Source organism: Panthera onca, chromosome B2, assembly GCF_046562875.1.
Source record: "Panthera onca isolate mPanOnc1 chromosome B2, mPanOnc1 haplotype 2, whole genome shotgun sequence".
In the NCBI taxonomy this organism is placed as follows: domain Eukaryota; kingdom Metazoa; phylum Chordata; class Mammalia; order Carnivora; family Felidae; genus Panthera; species Panthera onca.
Genome location: NC_138343.1, coordinates 74,306,441 through 74,330,456, shown reverse-complemented (window position 1 = coordinate 74,330,456; position 24,016 = coordinate 74,306,441). Strand labels below are relative to the sequence as shown.

Genomic DNA, 24,016 nt, shown 5'->3' with positions numbered 1-24,016 from the left:
AAGCTCGTGCAACACAGCTTTTTATTTGAGCTATTTCTATTAGTGCCTTTCTAAACTCCATGTCCTATTTCCCCATTTATTAAAACAGAGCTTATGGAGCACAAAGTAACCTTTTCTTGATGATTAAGTTAATCTTGTAACCTCTTCTTGCAGTGTGCTGTGGTTACTCCATTGAGGTGGGAAGGGCTCTTTGCTATATTCTTTCTATTCCCAGGGTGTCTCTTTTCCTTATTTTTTCCCATCTTCTCCTGTTCTTTTGTCAACTTTCTTGTTACCTTGGCACAAACCATTTCCCCTGAATTTTCAGCTTCTAATCATTCATTGGTTGGAAAGACAGATAAAACTGTTAATATTTTTAACAATATTTAAAGAAAGAAGTTAGATTTCTTTGTTAGATGTGTTTCCCGTGAGACAGGTGCCTGAGACTTAGATGTGAATGGCTCCTTGTCTGCATCTGAAACCTGCTCCTCTTTCAGTGTTCCTTGCCTCAGTGAATGCCAGACCTCCACCTGCACAGAGCTACTCTCTCCCCTGGAATGCTCCACACAGCCCTCTGTCCCTCTGGTTAGCGCCTACCTAAATTCATCCGACAGGGCTCAATTGCCGGGAGCCCTCCCTGAACCCTGGGTTGGTTTATGTGCTCGTCTAAAGTTTATGTGCTCTGCTAAGGTTAGTGTCTAGTGGTATAGAGTCAGAAGCCAGACTATCTGGTTTGCATCCACTATTTATCAGCTGTGACTCTGGGCAAGTTACTTAACCACTCCGTGCCTCAAGTTCCTTATTACAAAAATATAAATGATAATAGGAGCTACCTCATAGGGTTGTTGGGAGCATCAAATAAATTTAAGTGTTTATAGCAGTGCCTTGGCACATGGTAGGCACTCAGTATATGATGGTTACTGCTGTAATCATTATTCTTATCATCATCCCTAGCATCATCAGCATCAGCCCCAGGATCAGGCCACAGTGCCTGAAAAATAGTGCACTCTCAATAAATTCTTCCTGGGTTGAATTGAATAAACAGTGGGGTGTTTATTTTGGCTTTCCACCAGCCTCTCTTGCTTACTTTCTGATTCCTGGCAGTGTCCCAGGTAGATGAGATCATGGAAAGTTACCCTAATACAAGTGGGGGGATTGTGAATGGAGCACCTCTGAATGATTATCTTGGGTAAGAAATGAAGTGACTAAATCTGCAGAAGAGAGGAGAATGTCCTTGCTCAGATGTCCTGCAGGCTGAAGTTGCTGCCGAATGTGTACTCCGTGACAGACCCACTGTAGCCTGACATGTCCAGAGCATTCCAGTTTATGTTGTAGTTGAACCTCGAAACTTTTCCTTCTCTCAGTCTGTTTCAGGCTTTGGTTTAATTCTCACATAAAGTTTCTGAAACGGGCCTGGCTATCCAACATTGAGGTGACCTAGAAGTTACAGGAGGAGCAGGTTAAATTCAGTGTAACACTATTTCCTGGTACCACTCACCATAAAAGATATGTTCATTCGCTATTGGCTGATATTTGTGTTTCATTGGAAAAGGATGATATAAAAAATTGTTAACCTGTAGCAATTTTTCCTATTCAGGAGCTGTATCTTCTGTTTTGTGTCAATTCTTTTTATAATCATGGAATTGAGAACTAGAAGGGCTTCCAGGTGAACACAGAGGGACAGTTTCACTCTCCCTAATGCTGACTGTCTGGAAGGCCATGTGATGTAAAGCAGAAGTAGGAGATGGGACCTTGGGTTTGAACTCCAGCTTCACCACTTAGTAGCTGGGAAACCTTGTCCACATCACCTCAGCTTCTTCTTGAGTAGACATAATGAGTTTTCTTAAATAGCTATGTCAAGAGACAGAATCTTAGTGACAGAGAAGATTTAGGAGCTTGTTTGGGCCTAATTCCCACTCTAAATGGGCACTCTTATTTGCCTTCTTCCTCTTTGTAAAAATTCAAATCTGACCTGTCACTTCCCTGCTTAGAATTCTGTAATGCTTCCTACCCATTTCTGTTTCTTTTTAAGTAGACATTATAAGGCCTATTTTCTGAACTTGTCAGAAGAGTTAAAGGCTGAAATATATATAATAGTAAAAGCTCGACAAGCTCTTTTTAATTGTTTTTACAGACTCCTTCCACCACCACCCCCTTTCCATATTGGTCTTATTAGAAAACTAGCAAGTTATCTAGTTTAGTGTTTCAAATCCTTTTGATTCAGGACTGTGTTTTTTAGATGTGCCAGGGAAATGACCCTCCTTTCTCCCTTTTTCTTTCTGAGAAGATAAACATGGACTTACCTGAAAGTCTTTTCCTATCTCACCTGTGCGCCTGGCATGTGTGTGCCTCTGGAACAATGCAGAGAACTCATTAGTAGGTGATTCAAGGCTTTGCTTACATTTCACTCTTAGGCAGCTGTTGGAAAAAAAGTATCATCCAGTATCAGCACAAGGATTTCATGTTGACTTTTTACATTAAACCCAGTGGTCTTTTCATTTCTCCCTCAGTTTCCTGTTTCATGCAGGTAGTAAGGACATCTTTTGTGCTTGTTAAATAGAAAACAAAATGAAGTGTATTTCAAAAAAGGCTTGTATGTTCCATAATCAAAGTCAACTAATTGTAAGCATCTTTTCCAGGAGGGCTTGGATAGGTTGGATAGGGCAAGGATAATCAACCTTGGGATGGGTTGATTTATCTGTACTGGGAAATCCTCTAATGAGAGGATCTGCTTACTGGCTAGCCTTATTATATGGGAATAAGACCCTTTAGTTTTCTAGGCCTCAGTTTTCTCACCTGTAAAATAGGAAGTTGAATTAGATACATCTGTAGGAGCCCTACCAGCAGAAAATTCTGTGATTAGTAAACCTCATAAAGTTATACCTTGGGTTCTGTGATTGATGATTATTTGGGTAATGCAAGACTAATCCTTGTTCCTTTTTTGTTTGTTTGTTTCTTTTTTTGGCTTGTTTGTTTGTTTTTAATGAAAAAGGTTCTTGTTAAGCAAATTATGGAAATAAGATGCAAAGGACTGTTTAATCTATTCACACTCATTAATGGCTTTTAAAACTTAATAGCACCAAGATGCATGAAATCTGCTAATGATAGCAGTCCTTTTTCTTAGTTTAGGAATACATGATCTTAACCATTTGTTTTGGTTATTTGAAAACAAATAATGCCTATTTTTTTACCATAAAATTCACCAGTATACATTTTTTACCAGTTCAGAGTTTTTGTATAAAATTGTCTAAACAGGGGTGCATGGGTGGCATAGTTGGTTAAACGTCCGACTTCGGCTCAGGTTATGATCTCACAGTTTGTGAGTTCGAGCCCCGTGGTGGGCTCTGTGCTGACAGCTCAGAGCCTGGAGCCTGCTTCAGATTCTGTGTCTCCCTCTCTCTCTGCCACTCCCCCATTCATACTCTCTCTCTCACTCTCAAAAATAAATAAACATTTAAAAAAGTTAAAAAGAAAAATTGAACATATACAGTTTATGATTACACTCTTGAGACCAATAGGCCCTAATATCAAGTAACAATAATAACAAAATTTACTTTTTTGTGAGTAGTGTCAGAAACAACTAAATGGTTATTGTGTTTGGGATTTGTTGTGTCTCCTAGAAATAAATTCATGCCAGACTTGAGTTAAATCAGTTAGACTTTCAAACAAAAGCCTTTTGATTTTCAGTCCATTTGAGAGGTCTTCTAAGGTCTCTGGACAGGCCCTCCTCATTTCACCTGCACCAGCAGAGCTGGATGTCAGCTGGCAGCCAGGGAGGCCATGGAAACTAGAAGAAACAAGTAGAATGGACTTTATGGAAACATAAGAGATGTCATAATATCCAACCAGGTCCGCTTGACAGACCAGCTATAATTGTATTCTGAAAATAACTACTCTGAGTACAGTCACTTTTCTATGAAAGAGAACAAAGAGGTGAAAAAAGTGTGCAGGTACAAATTGGATTGTTGGTAACACTATACACATTTATGGGAAAAAATGGTTGTACTTTTATGGGTCTAGTTATACCAAGTCCATAATGGTGATCAAATGCTAAGTTTGGCTCATAGGATTTGTCATCTACCAGTTGGATAATACCAGCTGAATTTTTCTAGGTTCTGGCAGCCATGTTTTGAGCTTTAGATACATGATATTGTTCTTTATTATTTAATAATTTTTTAGTTTTTTTAAATGTTTATTTTTGAGAGAGAGAGAGAGAGAGAGAGAGAGACAGAGTGCAAGTGGGGGAGGGGCAGAGAGAGAGGGAAACACAGAATCTGAAGCAGGCTCCAGGCTCCGAACTGTCAGCACCAAGCCGGATGCGGGGTTCGAACTTACAAACTGTGACATCATGACCTGAGCAGAAGTTCAACGCTTAACCCAACTGAGCCACCCAGACGCCCCACTTGATATTCTTAAAATTCCTAATGTCTACTTGGTTATAATCCAGTCTGTAAAAGCTCTATGTTGTTACCATTGTTATTATCACTGATTAATGATTGATTTTAAAGTTAAAGGGTATTGGGGCACCTGGGTGGCTCAGTCCGTTAAGTGTCCTGCTTCACCTCAGGTCATGATCTCAGTTTGTGGGTTTGAGCCCTGCATTGGGCTCTCTGCTGTCAGCACAGAGTCCTCTCCCGATCCTCTGTCTCCCTCTCTCTGCCCCTCCCCTGCTCATTCTCTCGCTCTTAAAAATAAATATTAAAAAAAAAGTTTTTTTTATGTTAAAGGGCATTGCATTTTCTTGTCTACATGTTTAAGTTTTTTTTTCTACATGTTTAAGTTTTAAATAAACATCAATCAGTAGCATTGATTAAAATTGTGTATTTTATTTTGCCCTAAAGCTTGTGGGTAAGATGCATTAAAAATAACTAGCAAATTTTAATTCATTATAAACATGTGTTGCTGTTCATGTTATTTTAAGCTGAGAGAAAAATCAAGAAATTATTTCACTCTTTTTCTGAGCTTCATCACATTTTTACCTAAACAGTGCTTTGAAAAAAAAATGGTATTTTATTTTGAAAGTTCTCTTGGGAAATAGATCATATCAAAGTTTCAGGGTTTTTGGTAGATATGGTTTCAGTAGAGCTGTGATTATAATACGTGTTTTGTTCTTAAAGGTTTTATGTTTTCCAAAACATCAAAAAAATTATTTCCATTGTAAAAATACTTTTATCTTTGTAATGACTTATGAATTAGGCACTTTCTTGCTCCTGATGCCTTAGGTAGATAGTTACAGGATATATTATAGCTCTTATTCACTGTTATATGGGGTCAAGTTAAGTTTGAAATATCACATTTTATGCTAATGTGCATCAGGTCTCCCAGTTCTCTATAAATGTTGGTGCAGTGTCATTTCTGTGATCACGCATGAGATTTTTACATTGCTGTCTTTTGCACTATATTGAGGATCTGCTTATTGGATCTTTTGCACTATACTGAGGATCTGCTTATTGGCACTACATGCAAAATGTCAAGAGACAATGAATCTTAGTGATGGAGAAGATTTAGGAGCCTATTTAGGCCTGCTTCCCACTCTAAACAGGTACTCTTATTTGCCTCTTCTTTGTAAAAATTAAAATCTGACCTATCACCTTTCCACTTAAAATGCTGTAATGGTTCCCACCTATCTGTAGAAACAAATCCCTACCCCTTAGATTGGCATGTAACACCCAGCACAGTTTGCCACCATCCCATCTCCCCCGTCTCCTTTACTGATGTTCTACATTGTCAGGGGAGGGATTATATTCCAAGGGAAAGAGTTCAGTTTTGGAGCCAGGAAGACCTGAGTTAAGATCCTGCCTTCATTCATCACCTCTGGCTCTGTGAACTTAAACAGATTATTTAATGTTTCTGAGCCTATCTTTCCTCCTCTGTAACAGGAGAATGGAAATTGTCACCTCACAAAGTTGTAGTAAGCATTAAGTAGAATAAGGTGTGTGCAGTGCCCACCAGAGGTCTTCTGAAATTCAGTTAAATATACAGACCCACAATACTACCACAGGCCACATTTCTTGCCAGCTTGCCAGCAGGGCAGCCTCGGGAGGAGTTCCTTTCAGCAGGGGTCCTACAGTAGTTGCAGAAAGTGACGGCTCACATACCCATCTGGAGACTCTTGTCTCCCCATGTGACACAGTTCCAGGTACAAAGCTCAAGGTCCACAATCAAGCAGATGCAGGAGCTACCCTGAGAAGAAGCCTCATGACCTAAGCAGCCAATATATCTTGTAATGCTTTTTGCATAATTTCTAGAGTTTCTTGCAAAGGACTGCATTCAGGGAAGTCCAAAGCATGGCACCCGCATCAGACATTTACAGCTCATTCATACTTCCTTTCAGTCCAGATGCGATTTACCAGTCAGGGGTCATTTTTACCACAAGCAGTGTTGCCTAGCAATATAATTGATGCCTACCATCTACCTAGTTTCCAGGGTAGCAGAGCTAGGTGGTTAAACTAAACATTAGATTCTCAAGTAGCAAGGGAAAAGGTTTGTTAACCCTTTTGTCCCAATATGCAACAGACCCAACCAGGGGCCTCCCGTGTTATAGTTATCAAAATATGCTTGTTCATTCCTTTAACAAGTATTTAAGAACTTCTGCTATGAGTCGGGCACTGTGCCAGACACTAGGAAGACAGAAGTTAAGGAGATACGGTGCTCATCTTTATATTGTTAACTCCACCTGTGATGATGTGCTTAATTCCTTTAATTGTCTGAAGAACTACTTATCCTTCAAAGGTCAGCTCAGATATCATCTCCTCTCTGAAATCCATATACACTTTACTACCCTAGGACTTTGTATTTATTGTCCTGAATTTGTGGGTTGGTTTTATGAATCCACAAATCCCCTAAAGTAATATGCAGATTTTGTGTGCATGTGGGAATATGAGTTTGAAGAAAGGACAAAAGCTTTCGTTAAATTTTCAGAGGAGTCTAAACTGTCCTCTCTCCCAACCCCATTTAGAATATAGAACCATTACTTTTCTATAAGCATTAATCATATTTTATAAAGCTTTATTATCATTTGTTTATAGTCTGTATCTCCTACTAGCCCATAAGTACCCTGAGAGAAGGAACTGTGCATATGAATATTTTGTGTCAACAGAATGCTTGCTTCATAGAAGGCTTTTAAAAAACATATGTTGAAAAAATTGCTTATTAACCTTAATAGACTCCGCAGCTTGAGTGATGCTCCTAATGTACATTTCCTAATTTGAAAGGGAAAGTTCTTCCTTATGTTAAAGTAAAATCAACCTTTCTTGTTCCTAGCTTTGTCCTCTAGACTTCTACGTTAAACGTCTACCCTCTTCCATATTGTAATTACCTTTTTTTAAAAAGATTGACACATTTTAATATACTTTAATTTTATATTGATACAAAAGCAGTAAGGAAGAGATTGAGAAGAATGATTATTAAACAGTAATAGAGTGAACCACTTTTATACTTACAAGCCCCCCTCCCCCCATCACTGATCAAATAACAGACCAGTCCATGATTCCACTTGCTGGTGGTATTCCAGGTTGAATGTTTGAGGGTTCCCTGCAGTTTGTTGTTGCTGGTGGATCCACAACTACTGGGCAGAGTCCCGTGGTGGATTGGAGCAGTGGAGCAGCTGTCAACCTTTGTGGATCTTAGCTTTGTGCTGGTACTTGAGAAGCCGGGTAAGGTGGTGATAGAGCTGCTGCCCAGCGGCCTGTGTCCACAATTCACTTTCCACAGACTCCAGTGGGAGAAAGTGATGTGTTCACCTATCATTTTCTTACTGGTGGGTCTTAAAATACAATGTAATATTAGTTGCAAGGGTACCACTTAGTGGTTTAGCACTTCCGTATAACATCTGGTGCTCATCACGACAAGTGCACTCCTTAACCCCCATCACTTCTTTAACCTCCCCCCACTTCTGGTAATAACCATCAGTTTGTTCTGTAGTTAAAAGTCTTTTTATGAGACTCATTTGAGGAGATCAAAGAAAAAGGGTTACGTGGGGGAAATCATTAAAAAATAACACATTTGTGTCTTAAATATTTTAACTTAAAACATGCAAATATACATTAATTTATTAATATTTTACTATGGAACCAATATATTTTTGTTAAACATGACTCCACTATTGTCTAGCTTTTTTCACTGTTAACACGTTATCGAAGATTCATCATCTACAATTTTCAGTTTGTTTCTTAAAATTTTTTTTAAACTTTATTTATTTTTGAGAGAGAAAGAGAGCATGAGTGGGGCAGGGGCACAGACAGAGAGGGAGACACAGAATCTGAAGCAGGCTCCAGGCTTTGAGCTGTCAGCACAGAGCCCATTGTGGGGCTCGAACTCATGAGCCGTGAAATAGTGACCTGAGCCGAAGTTGGACGCTTAAGCAATTGAGCCACCCAGGCGCCCCTCCAGTTTATGTTTCTTTAGAGTAGAATGAGTCATTCGACACTTTTAAAACCTTGGGATTATAGAATTTTTCTAGAATTTTACTCTTTCTCTCTCTCTCCAATGTTCTATAGTTATATCTTCTCACCACTTATTGGGGTTTTGTTTGTTTTGTTTTGTGTGTGTGTGTGTGTGTGTGTGTGTGTGTGTGTGTGTGTGTGTTTACAACCGGCTTTCATTTAGTCTGAAATTTTTTGTTTTCAGAGGAATAGCAATTCGTATTTCCTTGGTTTATATACTATTTAATTAAATTAGATAACTAAAACAACATATAAGTATCATAAATAGGTCTGTGATCAAATACAATTAATTCTTAATGAGCATGTGTTTCTGCTGATAGAAGCAGAGGTGTGCAAGTATTGAGACTGCTTAAGCATTTGCACTGCTTGTGGGCATTAAGAAGACCGCAAGCATGTTTCTGTTCTGTTTTTCTCAGGATTACTTATTTGGAAGTTTCTTCATCATCCCACCCACATTCCTTGTCCTCTTAGACCACTGATCTTCCTAACTTAGAATAGAAGTAAACCATGTTTGGCTTTTCTTCTGGTAACTTCTGACGTATCTATTGTTGTCCAGGAGAAAAACAAAACTATCAAAAAAGAAAAAAAGCGGTAGCAAATATAAGGGCCTAATTAAGCATAAGGATGTTTTAAGCATAAAAAATAGTAGCAATGTGGAACTCAATTTCTCTCCCTTTGAGTGTGGTCTAGACCTAGTGACTCACTTCCAAGGAATAGAGTATGCAAAGGGAGAAACATAGCCTTTTTACTGGAGAAACCTAGTAGATACCACACTGGCCAAGTGTTCAAGTTGAACAGCACCAGTGATAAGTCATATTGATAGAGTGTACCCTCTGGTAAGATGTACTGAGAGACGCACCTCACTTCTGTGGTATTCTTCCCCAAATCCATAACCCCAGCCTAATTTTGAGAAAATATCAGACAAACTTAAATTGAGAGATAATCTGTAGAACACCAGACCAGTGCTCTTCAAAAATGTCAAGGTCCTGAAAAATAAGGAAAGAGTAAGAAAATGTAACAGACTAAACAAGACTGGGGAAACATGATGATTAAGTGCAGTGTGTTATCTTCAATTGGATCCTAGAACAAAGGGAAAAAGGATATTAGTGGAAAATCTTGGGGAATCCAGATAAAGTCTGTAGTTTTGACAAATCTTCCACGGTTATAAAAGATGTTAACCTTAGAGAAAGCTGGGTGGAGTGTATGTGAGTACTATTGGTACTGTTTTTGTAACTTTTCTGTAAGTTTAAATTTACTCCCAAATAAGTTTATTAAAAAAAAGTAATGGGAGAAATCACAAAAGAAAGGGTTAGGTGATTTGAAATCTAAGACAAATAAACCAAATTAAAAGGCAGTAACACTGGGACACCTGGGTGGCTCAGTCAGTTTGAGCGACTGACTCTTGATTATAGCTCAGGTCATGATCTCATGGTTCATGAGACTGAGCCTTTTGTTGGGCTCTGTGCTGACAGCTTGGAACCTGCTTGGTATTCTCTCTCTCTCTCTCTCTCTCTCTCTCTCTCTCTCTCTCTCCCCCTCCCTCCCTCCCTCCCTCCCTCCCTCTCTCCATCTCCCTCTCCCTCTCCCTCTCCCTTTAACTGTGCCCCTCCCACTTGTATGAGTGTATGTGCTTGCTCTCTCTCAAAATAAATAAACTTTAAAAAAAAGGCAATAACACTGAAAAAATAATTTGTCACAGATGATAGATAAAAGGCTAATATTCTTAAAATAGAATATACTCTTATCTTTTTTATAAAAATTTTTAAATGTTTATTTTGAGAGAGAGAGAGAGAGTGCCAGCAGGGGAGGGCCAGGGAGAGAGGGAGAGACAGGATCCCAAGCAGGCTTCACACTATCAGTGCAGAGTCTGAGGTGAGGCTTGAACTCAAGAACTTTGAGATCAGGACCCGAGCTGAAATCAAGTGACTGACACTTAATGGACTGAACTACCCAGGCACCCCAAGATAGAATATACTTTTAAAAATTAGTAGAAACATACTAATACCTCATTGGAAAATAGCCATTGATCACAAATCACAGAAGAAACACACTGGTCAATAAATACGACAGCCAGTTCAATCTCACTAGCAATTTAGAGTTGCTAATTGAGAACAGTATTGAGAACATTTTCACCCATTACATGGAAAAGTGATAGTATTCAATGCTGAAGAAGGTAAGTAGAAGAATTATAGATTGATACAGCCTTTCTGAAAAGCAGTTTGCCGATATGTATTGGGTTTTAAAATATGTATATAATTTGTGATTGTAATCACACTTGTAAGATTTTTTTCCCCAAGGAAATAATCATATATTATACACATTTTCTAATGAGAATGTTCATCACAAAGATGTGATACTGAAAAGCTTGAAACCTAAATATCTATACCAGTGGGGGAAATGATCTAAAAGTTTTGGCATACTTATAGAATAGAATGGAGGCATTAAGAGTCATCATATAACTAAAAAAAAAAAAAAAAAAAAAAGAGAGAGTAAAAATAAAAGCAAGATACAGTTTGTGTATATCTTCTGATCCTGGGCTGTGTACATGTGTACTGCAGTGGTTTCTTGAGAGGATTGCAAGGAAATATCCTGTCATTTGCAAAGTAGTTACTTGTCTTTGGCTGGGAAGGAAAGGATGATTTTCATTTTCTTTATACCTTTACACATTTTCAAACTGTCTATAGTGAGTATATGTTACTTTTGTAATTGAGGGGAAAATTTTTCATTACAGACAATGTGATTAATGAGTTTCTTTCATCTTTCATGCTGGTTTAATTTAAAAATGCTAGATTTCCATTTTGTTCTGTAAAAAATTGTTTCTCCTCTTTCCACTAGGAAGCTCCTCAGGGTGCTCCCATTGCCAAGTGAGAACTGGGGAGCTCTAGTTGGAGAATGGTGTTGTCATCCTGACCCCTTTGCTAATAAGCCACTTCATCCACAAGAGAATGACTGTTTTATTGGAGACTCTTTCTTCTTGGTGAATTTAAGAAGTGATTTATGGCAGCCAAGACCTGAACTAGCCCCAGTGGAGACACACTGTCTTTCTTCTGAGAACCATTTTAAATTGGTAAAATATCTTTTCAAAATAAATGCTAATTTAGAGGTTGGCTTAGAAACTGGTTTCTCCAATCTTTTCTTAATTAAAGCACGCTACACAGACTGTTCTAAGGACCAAAATCCATTATTTTCAAGTTCCTCTATTCTCCAGCTCTGCTCTATTGATATAGGAAGAGCATATGGCCTTAGACCAAAACAGCTTACAGGGTCTGGAGGAAGAAGGAAAGAGGACTTTTTCGTGCATAGAATTGGGAATGTTGCCATTTTACAAACGAAATTGCCCTACTTTCTTCTTTTCAGGACAGTATTCTATAATCTGTATCGTCTGATTTAGATTAAAGTGTTCTTTGTTCCAGGATATGTAGTACAGAGTTAGGCCTGGGTATTTCCCTGTGTCCACTGATGTCATGAGAGTAGATGCCATCAAGGAAAAAGAGGAAATGGAGGAGTCCAAGTGTGGAAAGGAAGCTTGTGCTGCAGGCTCCAAGTTGGTGGTTGACACTGAGGTCAAGTGTCTCTTGCTGTAGAAGTTGCTTTAGGGAGAAGGCAATTTCCTCTCACTGCAGAGAACAAATGGTTTACCTTACTTTAAAAGAAAATCAATGGCATTGACTTGGCCCTTGTGAGAAATCATTCTCCTGGTGGCAAATCAATACAGATGTGATTTAAAAAGTAAAGGAAATCATTGCCAGAGAATCTTCATTTTCACATCTGATTATTGGTAGGAACGAAAGCATTGTATGTTAAATTTCATTTAATTTTTGTAACAAAAACTGAACCACTTTAGGAAATATGCAATAGTTGAGCAGCTCTTAGATTGTAAGTTAGCTTACAGAACTATTTTCTGTTTTAAGGACAGATTAAGGAGGTTTATCAAATATCAACGTTATCAGAATTAGTTAAGTGCCTTATCTCTCACCATAAGCACAGATCCTTTTACCTAAATATGGTTCATTTAAAATTATAGTACTTTATCCTTTTATAGTTTTCAAAGATAAATGGTAAGTTAATATAAATCTGTTATATGTTTAATATGGTTATATTAAAATTGTATTTTAATCTAAATTTGTATACTAATACTTTACTGTTTATGTACTTTAACTTTCATTCTTGTGGTAAACTATAAATTTTTAAAATATTTGCAAGGAAATATCTTTAAAATACTTGAATGGAAGAGGAGAGGAGAAAAATTAAAAGAGAAACCACAAGTTTCCCTTTTTAGATGAACTGTATGGAAATACATTCTTCTCATTGATGTCTTTATCTGTTATATGATGCCATTTCCAAGAATGTTTCTTCATTGTGAACAGTCATTGTATGTGTTAAAGGAAGACCCTTCGTAGTCAGACCTAATGGTGTTTAGTATCGTTGAGACTGTGGGAAACTTGTATCACAAGTTGCTATTGACAAGATTGTTTCTAAGTTAGCCAAGGTGGAAGTTTCTCTTTAATTGCATATTGCAGCAGTTGAAAGAGTATGCCTGTGACCAAAATAGTAACATAAATTTGGAGGGACTGCTTAAACAGTGCTCTCAAGGCTCCTGTGGGAACAAGGCTGCTCTGTGCTATTGAAAACCTATTTCTCATATCACCAAGTCTAGCCATCTAGCAGGGTTTTGAAATGTCACATGGTGACACAGCATCCTAATGGTATCTCTTGGGAAACATTTTTTTGGCGAGACAATATCAAGGGTCCTTAGAAATTGAAACAACACAAAGGGAAATAAAAATGAAGACAGGAGGCTAATCCACATCTCTGTGCAGTGGTGCCGTCTCTCAGATATATTGATTTAATTAGTTCACAACACGGTCTTTCTTTGATGTTTGCTCTGCAGAGTTCCCACAGTTAGGCTGCTTCATCGCACAACTTGCTGTATTATTTCCTTTAAGCGTTGGTCCGGAGAAATGCATTACAAAGCGGAGCTTCTCTTTAAATAAAATTTAGACTGTTAAAATATTTTAATTAAAAAGACCTGAATTTAAAAATAAAATCCAGCACTTAATTCTTTCCTGCAGTACCCCCCTTAACACTGTACAGTATTTGTCCCTGAAAATGTGGCAGTATATAACTTTTGTTTTCACACGGTAACCTCCCGAAGATTTCCTTATTCTTGCATTTACTCATTGTCTCATGCTATTTTTTTTTTTTTTTTTTGTCTACCAACGTAATAAAAATTTCACATCTTGTAATAGGATGATAGAGATGACAAAGGTGGCACCTCAGCCGTTTGTAAGATACATAATATTATTCTAGACTTAGAGAGTGTGGTCACACAGGAACAAGCTGAACTTTGATTATATTACAGCTGGCAGGTACAACTAACAGCTTTACCTTTTTTCCTTTCCTGGGGTGCTTGGCAATAATTTATTGATTTGGTAATTTGTTAAGTCCATAAGGGTGTATTTCTTATTTTCTCAGAATAATGTGTTGAATTTTGTAAACATGCACAAATGTAAAAAGGATAGACTTGGGAACTTCAGAATACCAGTCATCTTGACTCATAAAGTATGCTTCATCTCGCCCTTTAACCTCCACCCCTGCCCCCCACCACCACAGGAGGGCTTTAAAGCAAATCCCAGACATTATGTCATTTCATCCCATATGGATTTTTCTTTTTTACGTAACCACAGTGTCATTTCACATTTGACAAAAATGAACAATCATTACTTGGTGATAAAATCCTAGGCCATACACATACAGATTTTACCATTTATATTAAAGGTATTTTCTATTTGTTTGAATCAAAATACACACATTTGGTTGTTTGAAATAATTTGCTTTTTATTGATCATATTTTAAAATCCCAATTACCAGTGTCTTGAAAAGGTAGACTTCTTTTTTTGGTGAACAAACCAACAAAAAAAATTGTTTCGCTTCATTGAAAGACAAAGCAAAACGTGCCGTAAGAGCAATTATAAATGAAATACATAATGGAGCACCTGATGAAAATTTTTTTTGCTTTGAATAGCAGATCTTCTCAAGCATTGCTACTCCAATACCCCATATTAGTTTTTAGTAAAGCCTTTAGTTTTTGGTAAGATTTAATGAGGATGGTTTGATTTAACTGGTACAAAATAGGATCTTTGAAAAAGTGTCTTAAGACCAATTTGGAGCCATACAGATAGATTTTATTGTAAGAAAGCATGAAACTGCCCAAATGTCAAAGTTTCAGTTGAGCATATCTGCTTTCTGAGCTTCCTGTATCCTTTAAAAAGAATTTTTTTTTTTTTTTAATTTTTATTTTTGAGAGAAAGAGGCAGCATGAGCAGAGGAGGAGCAGAGAAGGAGACACAGAGTCCAAAGCAGGCTTCAGGCTCTGGGCTGTCAGCACAGAGCCCGATGCAGGGCTTGAATTCATGGACTGCGAGATCATGACCTTAACCGACTGAGCCAGTTAGGTGCCCCTATTTCATTTTGTTTAAAAAAAAAATGCAGGCCATAACGCATTGAAGTGATTCTGTGAATTAGTTTGGAAAACACTTGGCATAGTGCTTAGAAGCATAAGTTTTAGCATCTAAGGGGTCTAGATTAAAATATCAGCTCTATCAGTTATTAGCACATCCATGGAACTCAGTTTAAATGTGCTTCTTATACAGTTTTTCAGAAAATATTTATTTATGCTAAGGAAAATATAATTATACTCAAACTTACCCTAATCAGTTAAGATTCCTCAGATCAATACATATATCCCACATCAGGAAGACACTCTTCCTTTCTTAGACCAGCAATTTAGTCTGCCCTTTCCTAGGAGAGATGACCTAGGTGGCCAGAGTTGCAGAAATTCCTTCTCCCCGCCCACTTTTACGTGACGGCTGCCATGTTGCAGTGTGTCTATGTGAGAGGAATGTTACATGGTTTTAACAAAGGTATTGCTATGGATGTGAAAAAAGCATATTTTTTGGTAGATTCTTAATATGCAGTTGTTGTCCAGTAAAAGGCAAAAAGTTGGTCTCTTTGTGGGAGGATATGGGTTTTCAGCCTGTTCCTTGAATGACATGTGCCCAAACTATGTTTTGTTTATGTAACATCCACCTGGCCGTCAACATGAGCCTGGGACAGCGCTTTATAACACTCCCTTTTAAATACTAATAAACAACACTAATGAGTAGAACACTACTACTTACTACCTTAAATGGGTGAGGAAACCAAAACAGGTTAATTAACTTGCTCAAGGTTATGTGTGTAATAAATAGCAGGACTGGGATGTAAACCTGGGAAGTCTGGCCCCAGACTCAGGGCTCTTAACCACCATGCTACCGCTTCTAACATAATCTCATATAAAAAACTAAAAATCAGTTTTTTTTTAAAAAATTGAGGTATAATTGACATATAACATTATATTACTTTTAGGTATATAATTCCATATATGTATATGTTGTAGAATTGTGCATATTGTACATTGTACATAGAATGTATATATTATAGAATTTGATGGATGCTAGCAATTTTAATCTGCATCCCAAATGATGAATTTGGAGTTTTACAGTTTAAGAATGCTTCAGGAATTTCTCTGAGAGCACTATCCAGTTTTTCCAATTATAATGAATATCTTAAGTAGAAAAATGTGTTATATGAATGTGTTAAATTTATTTATTTTTAAAAAAATTTTTAATGTTTTTATTTATTTTTGAGAGAGAGAGAGAGAGCACTGAGAGAAATGAAGACAGAATCCGAAGCAGCCTCCAGGCTCTAAGCTGTCAGCACAGAGCCTGACATGGGGCTCGAACCCATGAACCATTAGATCATGACCTGAGCCAAAGTCGGACACGACTGAGCCACCCAGGCACCCCAAATGTGTTAAAAATTTTTTTTTAATTTTAAGTTTATTTACTTATTTTGAGAGAGAGAGTACAAGCAGGATAGAGGCAGAGAGAGAGAGAGGAGAGAGAGGATGCCAAGCAGGCTCTGTGTGTCAGCCCCAAGCCCCATGAGGGTCTTAAACTCACTGTCCTTGAGATCATGACCTGAGCCAAAGGCAGCTGCTTAACTGACTGAGCCACCCAGTTACCCTGGTTATATATTTTTGACTTCTGGTGAGGGCCTATGAATTATAGATTACTTTTGCATAAGTTACACTGGACTAGAAATCAAAATAATGGCTCTAATTTTTGATTCTCCTGTTTGCAGACACATGAATTAGAACAAGTCACCTACTCTCTCTGCCTTTGTTGCCTGCCATCTACTCATTCTAAATGATAATGTGTATTTGGAAGTACATTTTAGAAATGTAAAGTGCTTCTTTTTCAAATTATTTACAACAGATTATCAAGAAGTGGTTAGGTTTGGAAAAATCAGTATGTTCATTATTCTGTCTTTAGATCTGAAAAAAAAATCTCTGTGCATGTGAATTATGCATACAAGCTAAATGTGTTCTCAGTATTTAGTAGAGGGCAAAATAAAATGTAAAGTTCAAAGTATACTCTAGAGACTATGTTAAAATTATATATTCCTTTTAAGAAAAGCTGAATGACATTTAAATGACATTTTTCTGTTCTACAGAAACCAAAGGCAAATACCAAAGTAATTTGTAAGCGTTGCAAGGTAATGTTGGGAGAGACCATGTCATCAGGTAAGAATTTCATAATAAAAAAGCCAAAATGATTGCCGCCTTATTAAAAATGAGTAGAAGGAGATTTTATAGGAAATCTATGTGAAAGATAGATAACTAATATATGTTGTAAAATTGATGATTTTTAAAATAGAAATCAAGTGACATATCATCAAATATGCCAAGAAGTTTGTGTATTTTGACCTTTATAAGTACATAGTATTGAGTTTTAAACTTAGGTTGGGTCATTTTCAATATTTCATATCCTCTTAGTGGATATAAAACTACAGTATGAAGTTTGTCCTTGGGTCTTTCTTAAAGAATATCAGGGCTTTTTTTCTCAGTACAAGTCCTCAGTCAGAATTGTTGGTTGCTAGAGATGACGAAGAAGTTTTCTTGGCTGCCATCTGCCTTAGGGCTGTATTTTGGGCTGGGGGTTGAAAGAGAACTTTTGAAATGGAAGAAAACATATTCTGAGTTTCGTGCTCTGTTCCTATTCTCTTCCCGATAATTATATTTATATAAAGTCTACGTTAAATCACTTTCAAATATAATAAAATCATGATAATTAAATTGCATTACTATTTTTTTTTAATGTTTATTCATTTTTGAAAGAGAGACAAAGTGTGAGCAGGGGTGAGCAGGGGGGGAGCAGAGAGAGAGAGGGAGACACAGAATCTGAAGCAGGCTCCAGGATTTGAAAATGTCTGGAGAGCTACAACATGCTGCATTAGCTTTATGGATGACAAATAATTGTTTTTAATACAATTAATTAGAAATGTAAGTAAAGCTAGTGCACCTAAAGAAGGCAGATGGTAGTGTTGTTTGTTTCTTAAAATCATCAGAATCTTGTAAGTAGTTGACTTGCTCAGAGTGAACAGAAAAGAAAGAATGAGCAGTGGTAAAGGATGCCATCCCCAATGTCACTTTGGAGAATGAAAGCAAGCCCTTTAAGCAACAACTTAGAAAGTTTTAAGGCTTCCAGTCAAATTAGGCAAATTGATCTTTTTTATAATTTTTATTTTTATTTATCTTAGAGAAAGAAGAGAGAGACAGAGTATGAGCAGAGGAGGGGCAGAGAGAGAAAGAGACACAGAATCTGAAGTAGGCTCCCGGCTCTGAGCTGTCAGGAGAGATCCTGATGCGGGGCTCGAACTCAAGGAGTGTGAGATCATGACCTGAGTCGAAGTTGGCCCTCAACGAACTGAGCCACCCAGGCGCCCCGATTTTTAAATTTTTTATTCTTTTCTCTTGTCCCTGAAGCCCAGTTAAAATGCCAGTTAAGGAATAAAAAATATGTATATCCACAGAGACCATGAGAAATTGAGAGGAAGTGACAGTAATGTAAACAAGAGATATAAGCAGACATTTTTGGAAACTGTAAAGCTGAGAGGTGTGGGAACACACTTGGCAGTGTGGAGGAAGCTGCAGTCTCAGTGTCTGCAGATCATCTGAGTGAGGAGTGAGCCAGTACTCGCGGTAGAGCCTCAGAGCTGGTCAGAATTTGGAGGCAACAGGTAACAGGGAAAGCAGTCTGAGACAAGGGGCTGGAGGAAGGATGGTTAATTCAAAATTTTTATATGGAGCTGTAAAACTCCTAAGATTCCTGTATTTGCAACTTGCTTATACTCTCAAGGTAGGAGATTAGAGGACTCTTTTCTTGGAAAATGAAAGAATACCAATCAGAGAAGAGATTTGCAGATACTCTTTTAGGGGTCATTCAACAGTAAAATGAGCCTAGATCTAGCCATCCTACAGTCAACAAGCCTTGTACCTACATGTAAGAGTTTCCTGTCAGTATTTTTTTATTTATACTTAAATATGAATGGATTGCTGAGAATCAAAAAATATTAGAGCAAACCTCCAACTAAGAGACTGAAGTAAATAATCAAGTAAACAGAATAAAGCACCAAGAAAAACAAATTAATGTATAAAACAGAAGAAAATCTTGAACAAAAACAATGTTCTTAGAGAAATGAAATAATATTGTCTCCATAATTCAGAGAATATAGAATTAAAGATGTGACTGCTTAAAAAAAGTAATGAAAGGACTAAAAGATAAAATTAAGGAACTATCTTATCTCCTAAATCAGAACCAAAAGTCAGATATTGAAGATTGGAAAGGAATTGTAGGAAAAAACCATCATGTAAGTTTCCTGAGGATAGAGATATTGTCTATCTCATTTATCACTATAACCTCAGCATTAAAACAATATCTGGCACATAGTGGGTACCCAATAAATATTTATTGAATGAATGAATGAATGAATGGAGACTTTTAGGATATTCAACATCTAGCTAATAGAAATTCCAGAAAGAAAGAATATAGACAACAGAGTTTAGGAAATTATCAAAGAACAGAAATACTAAAAACACATTACAAGGCTATTTTCCAGAGCTGGGGCTTTAGTTTCTCAACTGAAGGGGCCCACTACATGTCCAGTATGATGAATGGGATGGGAGGGCAGCTACCCAAAGCTGCATCATTGAGTAATTTCTGAATACCAAGGAAGAAGTTTCCAAAGGAAAAAAAAAAAACAAGTAGTGAACAAAGGATTAGAAATTAGAATGGCATTGAACTCTTTTTTTTAGTTTATTTATTTTGAGAGAGAGAAAGAGCATGTGCGCAGGGGAGGGGCAGAGAGACAGAGGCAAAGAGAGAATCCCAAGCAGGTTCCGTGCTGTCAGCAGAGCTGACATGGGACTCGATCCCATGAACCATGAGATCATGACCTGAGCCTAAATCAAGAGTCGGACACTCAACTGACTGAGCCATCCAGGTGCCCCAAGAATGGCATTGAACTCTTAACAGCATTGTTGAAGGCTAGAAGACAATGAAGCAATGCCTTCATAATTTAGAAGGAAAAAATATTTTTAATCCATAATTCTGTCACAAACTATCAATCAAGTATGAAGATAACACATAGACCTCAAATGTACATTTTCCTTAGGAATGTGATATAGGATATATCTCACCAAAACTAAGGATTTAACCTCAAGAGAGAAGACATTGGTTTTGGGAAACATTATCTAACACAGATAAGGGAGTCTCAGAGTGAGGGACACACAGCAGGCCTAGAGAGTAACAGCCCGGATTGAAACAAAAGGAGAGAAGATTGCAATAAACATGTTTTCAGTTACAAAATGAAACTGATACATTCTTTGATGTATATGACCACATGTAACATCTTGAGATAAGCCATTCTATCATACGGGAAGAATTAGCTAAAGGTTCTTGGAAAACTAATCCAATGAAAAAGAAGTTATGCACTACAGGAAAGCAGAAGGTTGAACAAGAAAGGAAACATTTCCATGGTATTATAGCCATAATAACATGAAGTTCAATAGGCAAAGGAGAAACTAGAAATTTAAGAGGGAGATTTTGGAAGCAAAAGGCTAAAGACAGGCTGAGATGATAAGCTTTTCACACAGTTCTGGCTGACTGCGAAATGCACATAATAGATGCCAGAGCATCTAATAAGAATTGAAAGCCTGGGGAGACGTGCACATTTTCCCATGCCTTTAATTTCATTTCTCAGTCGATAACACAATTGGGCAGCAGAAGGTAAAAACCTTAATGGCTTGAAGTATTTAAGCAAAACATCTCCCCAAATCTGCTGACAGCTGAACTATGAAGGTATAGTGGATACTTCCTAGGGAGCCAGGCTACATAAAATAAAACTGAGCAGAAACATTAGTGGCTACACACTGTGGGGAGACATATTTCATAGTCTGAGCCCAGGTTAGTTAATTGACTATTATACTTATCAGCCAACAATCCTTGAAAGAACAAAACAAAATCCAGGATAGTGACGGGTATATTACATACAATGTCCTACTTCCATTTAGAAATTACTAGACCTGCAAAGAAGCAGAAAAGAGTGATTGATACTCAAAGGAAAAACAGGACTCAATAAACAGGTGATGAGTAAGCACAAATATTCGACTTAGTAGACAAAGATGTTGAAGTAGCTGTTATAAATATGGAAAAGAATTAAAAAAAAAAAAACCTCTTGAGTGAACTAATAGCAAATCTCAACAAATTGAAAACTTCAAAGAGAAAATCATTGGTAATTACAGAGCTCAAAAGTACAGTAAGTAAAAAATTTACTAGGTTAGCTGTACTACATATTTTAGATGGCAGATGAAAAAATATATTCATTGAACTTGAAGGTATATTAATAGAAATTCACCTATCCAAAGAACAGAGAGAAAAAGTTCTGAATCAAAATGATCAGGACCTCAGATATTTGTGGGACAAATGAAGTGCTTCGGTAGATGTGTAAATGTAGTCTCGGGGTGAGAAGGAAAAGAATAAGTCAGGAGAAAAAAAATTGTGGAAAAAAATGGCTGAAGTCTTGGCAACTTTGGTGAAAAATATTAACTTTTAGATCCAAGAATTGCAATGAAAAGTAGGGTAAACACAAAGGCCACCTCGCCCAGCCACATTGTAGTCAAACTAATAGAAGCCAAAGATGAAGAGAGAATCTTGAAAGTACAAAACATCTCTTACAGGGATTTCATGATACAATTAAGGCTGACTTTTTACGGAAATATGCAGCCAGGAGACACTAAAATGAGATATTCAAATGCTGGGGGTGGGGAGAAAAACATTAAAAAAACAAACAAACAACTGTCAACTAACAATTCTATATCAAGCAAAACTGTCCTTCAAAAAATGAAGGCAAAATAAGGGCATTTTCATATAAATAGATGGAAGTTATGCATTACTTGCAGACCTTTTCTACAAAAAATGATAAAGTTCTTCAAGCTGAAGTAAAAGATAGCAAAGGTAATTGGAATCCACAGGAAGAAATGAAGAGCAAGATAAATAGAAAATATGTGGATAAATTACCACAAAAGTAAACTCAAAAGTTAGCACAAAATTGAAGTCACCTTTTCAATACATTGTGCCAATTCTCTAAAATTAGAACTTTTATTTTGATTGCTTTGAGAAGTAAAGGTATAAATTAAAGACTACACAAAAAGGGAACCTAGTAGAGTACTCTCTGCACAAAAATTGGAGGCCCTAAAGACCCATACCCTTACTGTGGAGGTGAATCAGAAGTGGAACAGCCCTGTGGAATTACAGACAGGTCCTATCAGTCCTTTGGCACTTTAGGGAATTTCAAGTCTTGAACTTGGTTAGTCAGCTGAGGGCTAGCCATAACACCTTGTGCCTGCCAAAAATCAAATGCATATCACGTCCGGAAGAAAATACCTTCATTGTAAAACTCAGAATACCACAAATAATTTGTCAAGTACAGTGTTCACCATACAACCAAAGATAAATAAACATACAAGTAGACTAGACTTTCATCAACAAGAACTAACAAAAATAGCGAACAAGCGAAACAGACTTCTGTTACTGGAATTCGCAGACATAAACTGGAACAATCATGCTTTCTATATTTATAAGAGAGTTTTGAAGGTATCCAAAGGAAAAGGAGACAACAGCAAGCATATTTGGTAAAGATCTATAATGGAATTTCTAAAAAATATATAACTGAAATTTAGAATTTGGTGGAGGTTTTAATGGCAGATTAGGTACAACTTAGAGAAAGAATTAATGAATAGACAATTGAGAAGAAAAATCTGGAAGCCAGCACAGAGAGACAAGGCAAAAAATATGGGAGAAAGTAAGACATAAAACATACACTGAGAAGATCTAACATATGTTTTGTTTGGTTATTTTTTATTTAAATTCCAGTTAACATAGTGTAATACTATTTTCAGGTGTACAATTAAATGATTCAGCACTTACATACAATATCTGGTGCTCATCACAGCAGGTACACTCCTTAATCCCCATCACTCATTTAGCCCATCCCCCTCTCCTCTGGTAACCATCAGTTTGTTCTCTATAATTAAGAGTCTGTTTCTTGGTTTTCCTTTCTTTTTTTCCCTTAGGATCATTTGTTTTGTTTCTTAAATTCACATGAGTCAAATCATATGGTATTTGTCTTTCTCTAACTGACTTTGCTTAGCACAATACTCTCTAGCTCCATCCACATCATTGCAAATGACAAGATTTCATTCTTTTTTATGGCTGAGTAATATTCCAGTGTGTGTGTGTGTGTGTGTGTGTGTGTGTGTGTGTGTGTAATCATTCACCAGTCAATTGATTTGGGGGCTGTGTGTGTGTGTGTGTGTGTGTGTGTAATCATTCACCAGTCAATTGATTTGGGGGCTCTTTCCATAATTTGGCTTTTGTTGATAATGCTGCTATAAACGTTGGGTTGCATGTGCCCCTTTGAGTTAGTATTTTTGTATTCTTTGAGTAAATACCTAGTGGTCCAATTGCTGAATCATAGGGTAGTTCTGTTTTTAACTTTTTGAGGAATCTCCATACTCTTAACAGCATATGTTTAATCAGACTTCTGGAAGGGAAAGAAATAGAATGGAGCATGGACAATATTTGAAGAGATAATTGCTAAGAATTTTACAAAAGTGATGAAAACAGTCTACAAATTGAGGAGGTCCAATGAATTCTAATTAAATGGGGCCCAAGTAAGATAAATAAAAAGAAGCCTATAGCTGGACATATCTGAGTGATACTGCAAACAACTAAACAAAAACCAGAACATCTTAAAAACAAAGAAAAGTGACAGATCACTCTCAAAGGAACAATAGTAATGGAAGATGGAAGACAATGGAATGGATGTCAATATGTACAAAGGTTAAAAACTGTTAACCTAGGATTTTACATGATGAAAATGTCTTGATAGGAAAGAATGAAGACAAAGATAAATATATTTTCTGACAAACACTATAATAATTCATTTCTACTGGTTTGTTTTTTATTAAAAGAAATTCTACTTGTAGAAGAATAGAATTCTACCTGTAGAAGGTAAAAGAAAATGATCCCAGATAGAAGGTGTAAGTTCAAGGTTTGGTAAAGAAAAGTGGTAAATATGTGGGAGACATTAAGTGGATGCTAACTGCATAAGGCAATAATAATAATACCTTGTAGGATTAAAATTGTAGA

At 37.0% G+C, this 24,016-nt stretch overlaps 1 protein-coding gene across 11 annotated transcripts in view; it reads left to right on the top strand.

The window, feature by feature from the left end:
* Positions 1-24,016, top strand: part of UBE3D (ubiquitin protein ligase E3D) — a 234,012-nt gene that overhangs the window by 18,286 nt on the left and 191,710 nt on the right. For all 11 annotated transcript variants that reach the window (XM_078447109.2, XM_078447113.2, XM_078447114.2 and 8 more), the window contains exons 4-5: positions 11,259-11,490; positions 16,980-17,049. In XM_078447109.2, coding sequence (XP_078303235.2) covers positions 11,259-11,490; positions 16,980-17,049 — 302 coding nt within the window. The remainder of the gene's footprint in view (positions 1-11,258; positions 11,491-16,979; positions 17,050-24,016) is intronic.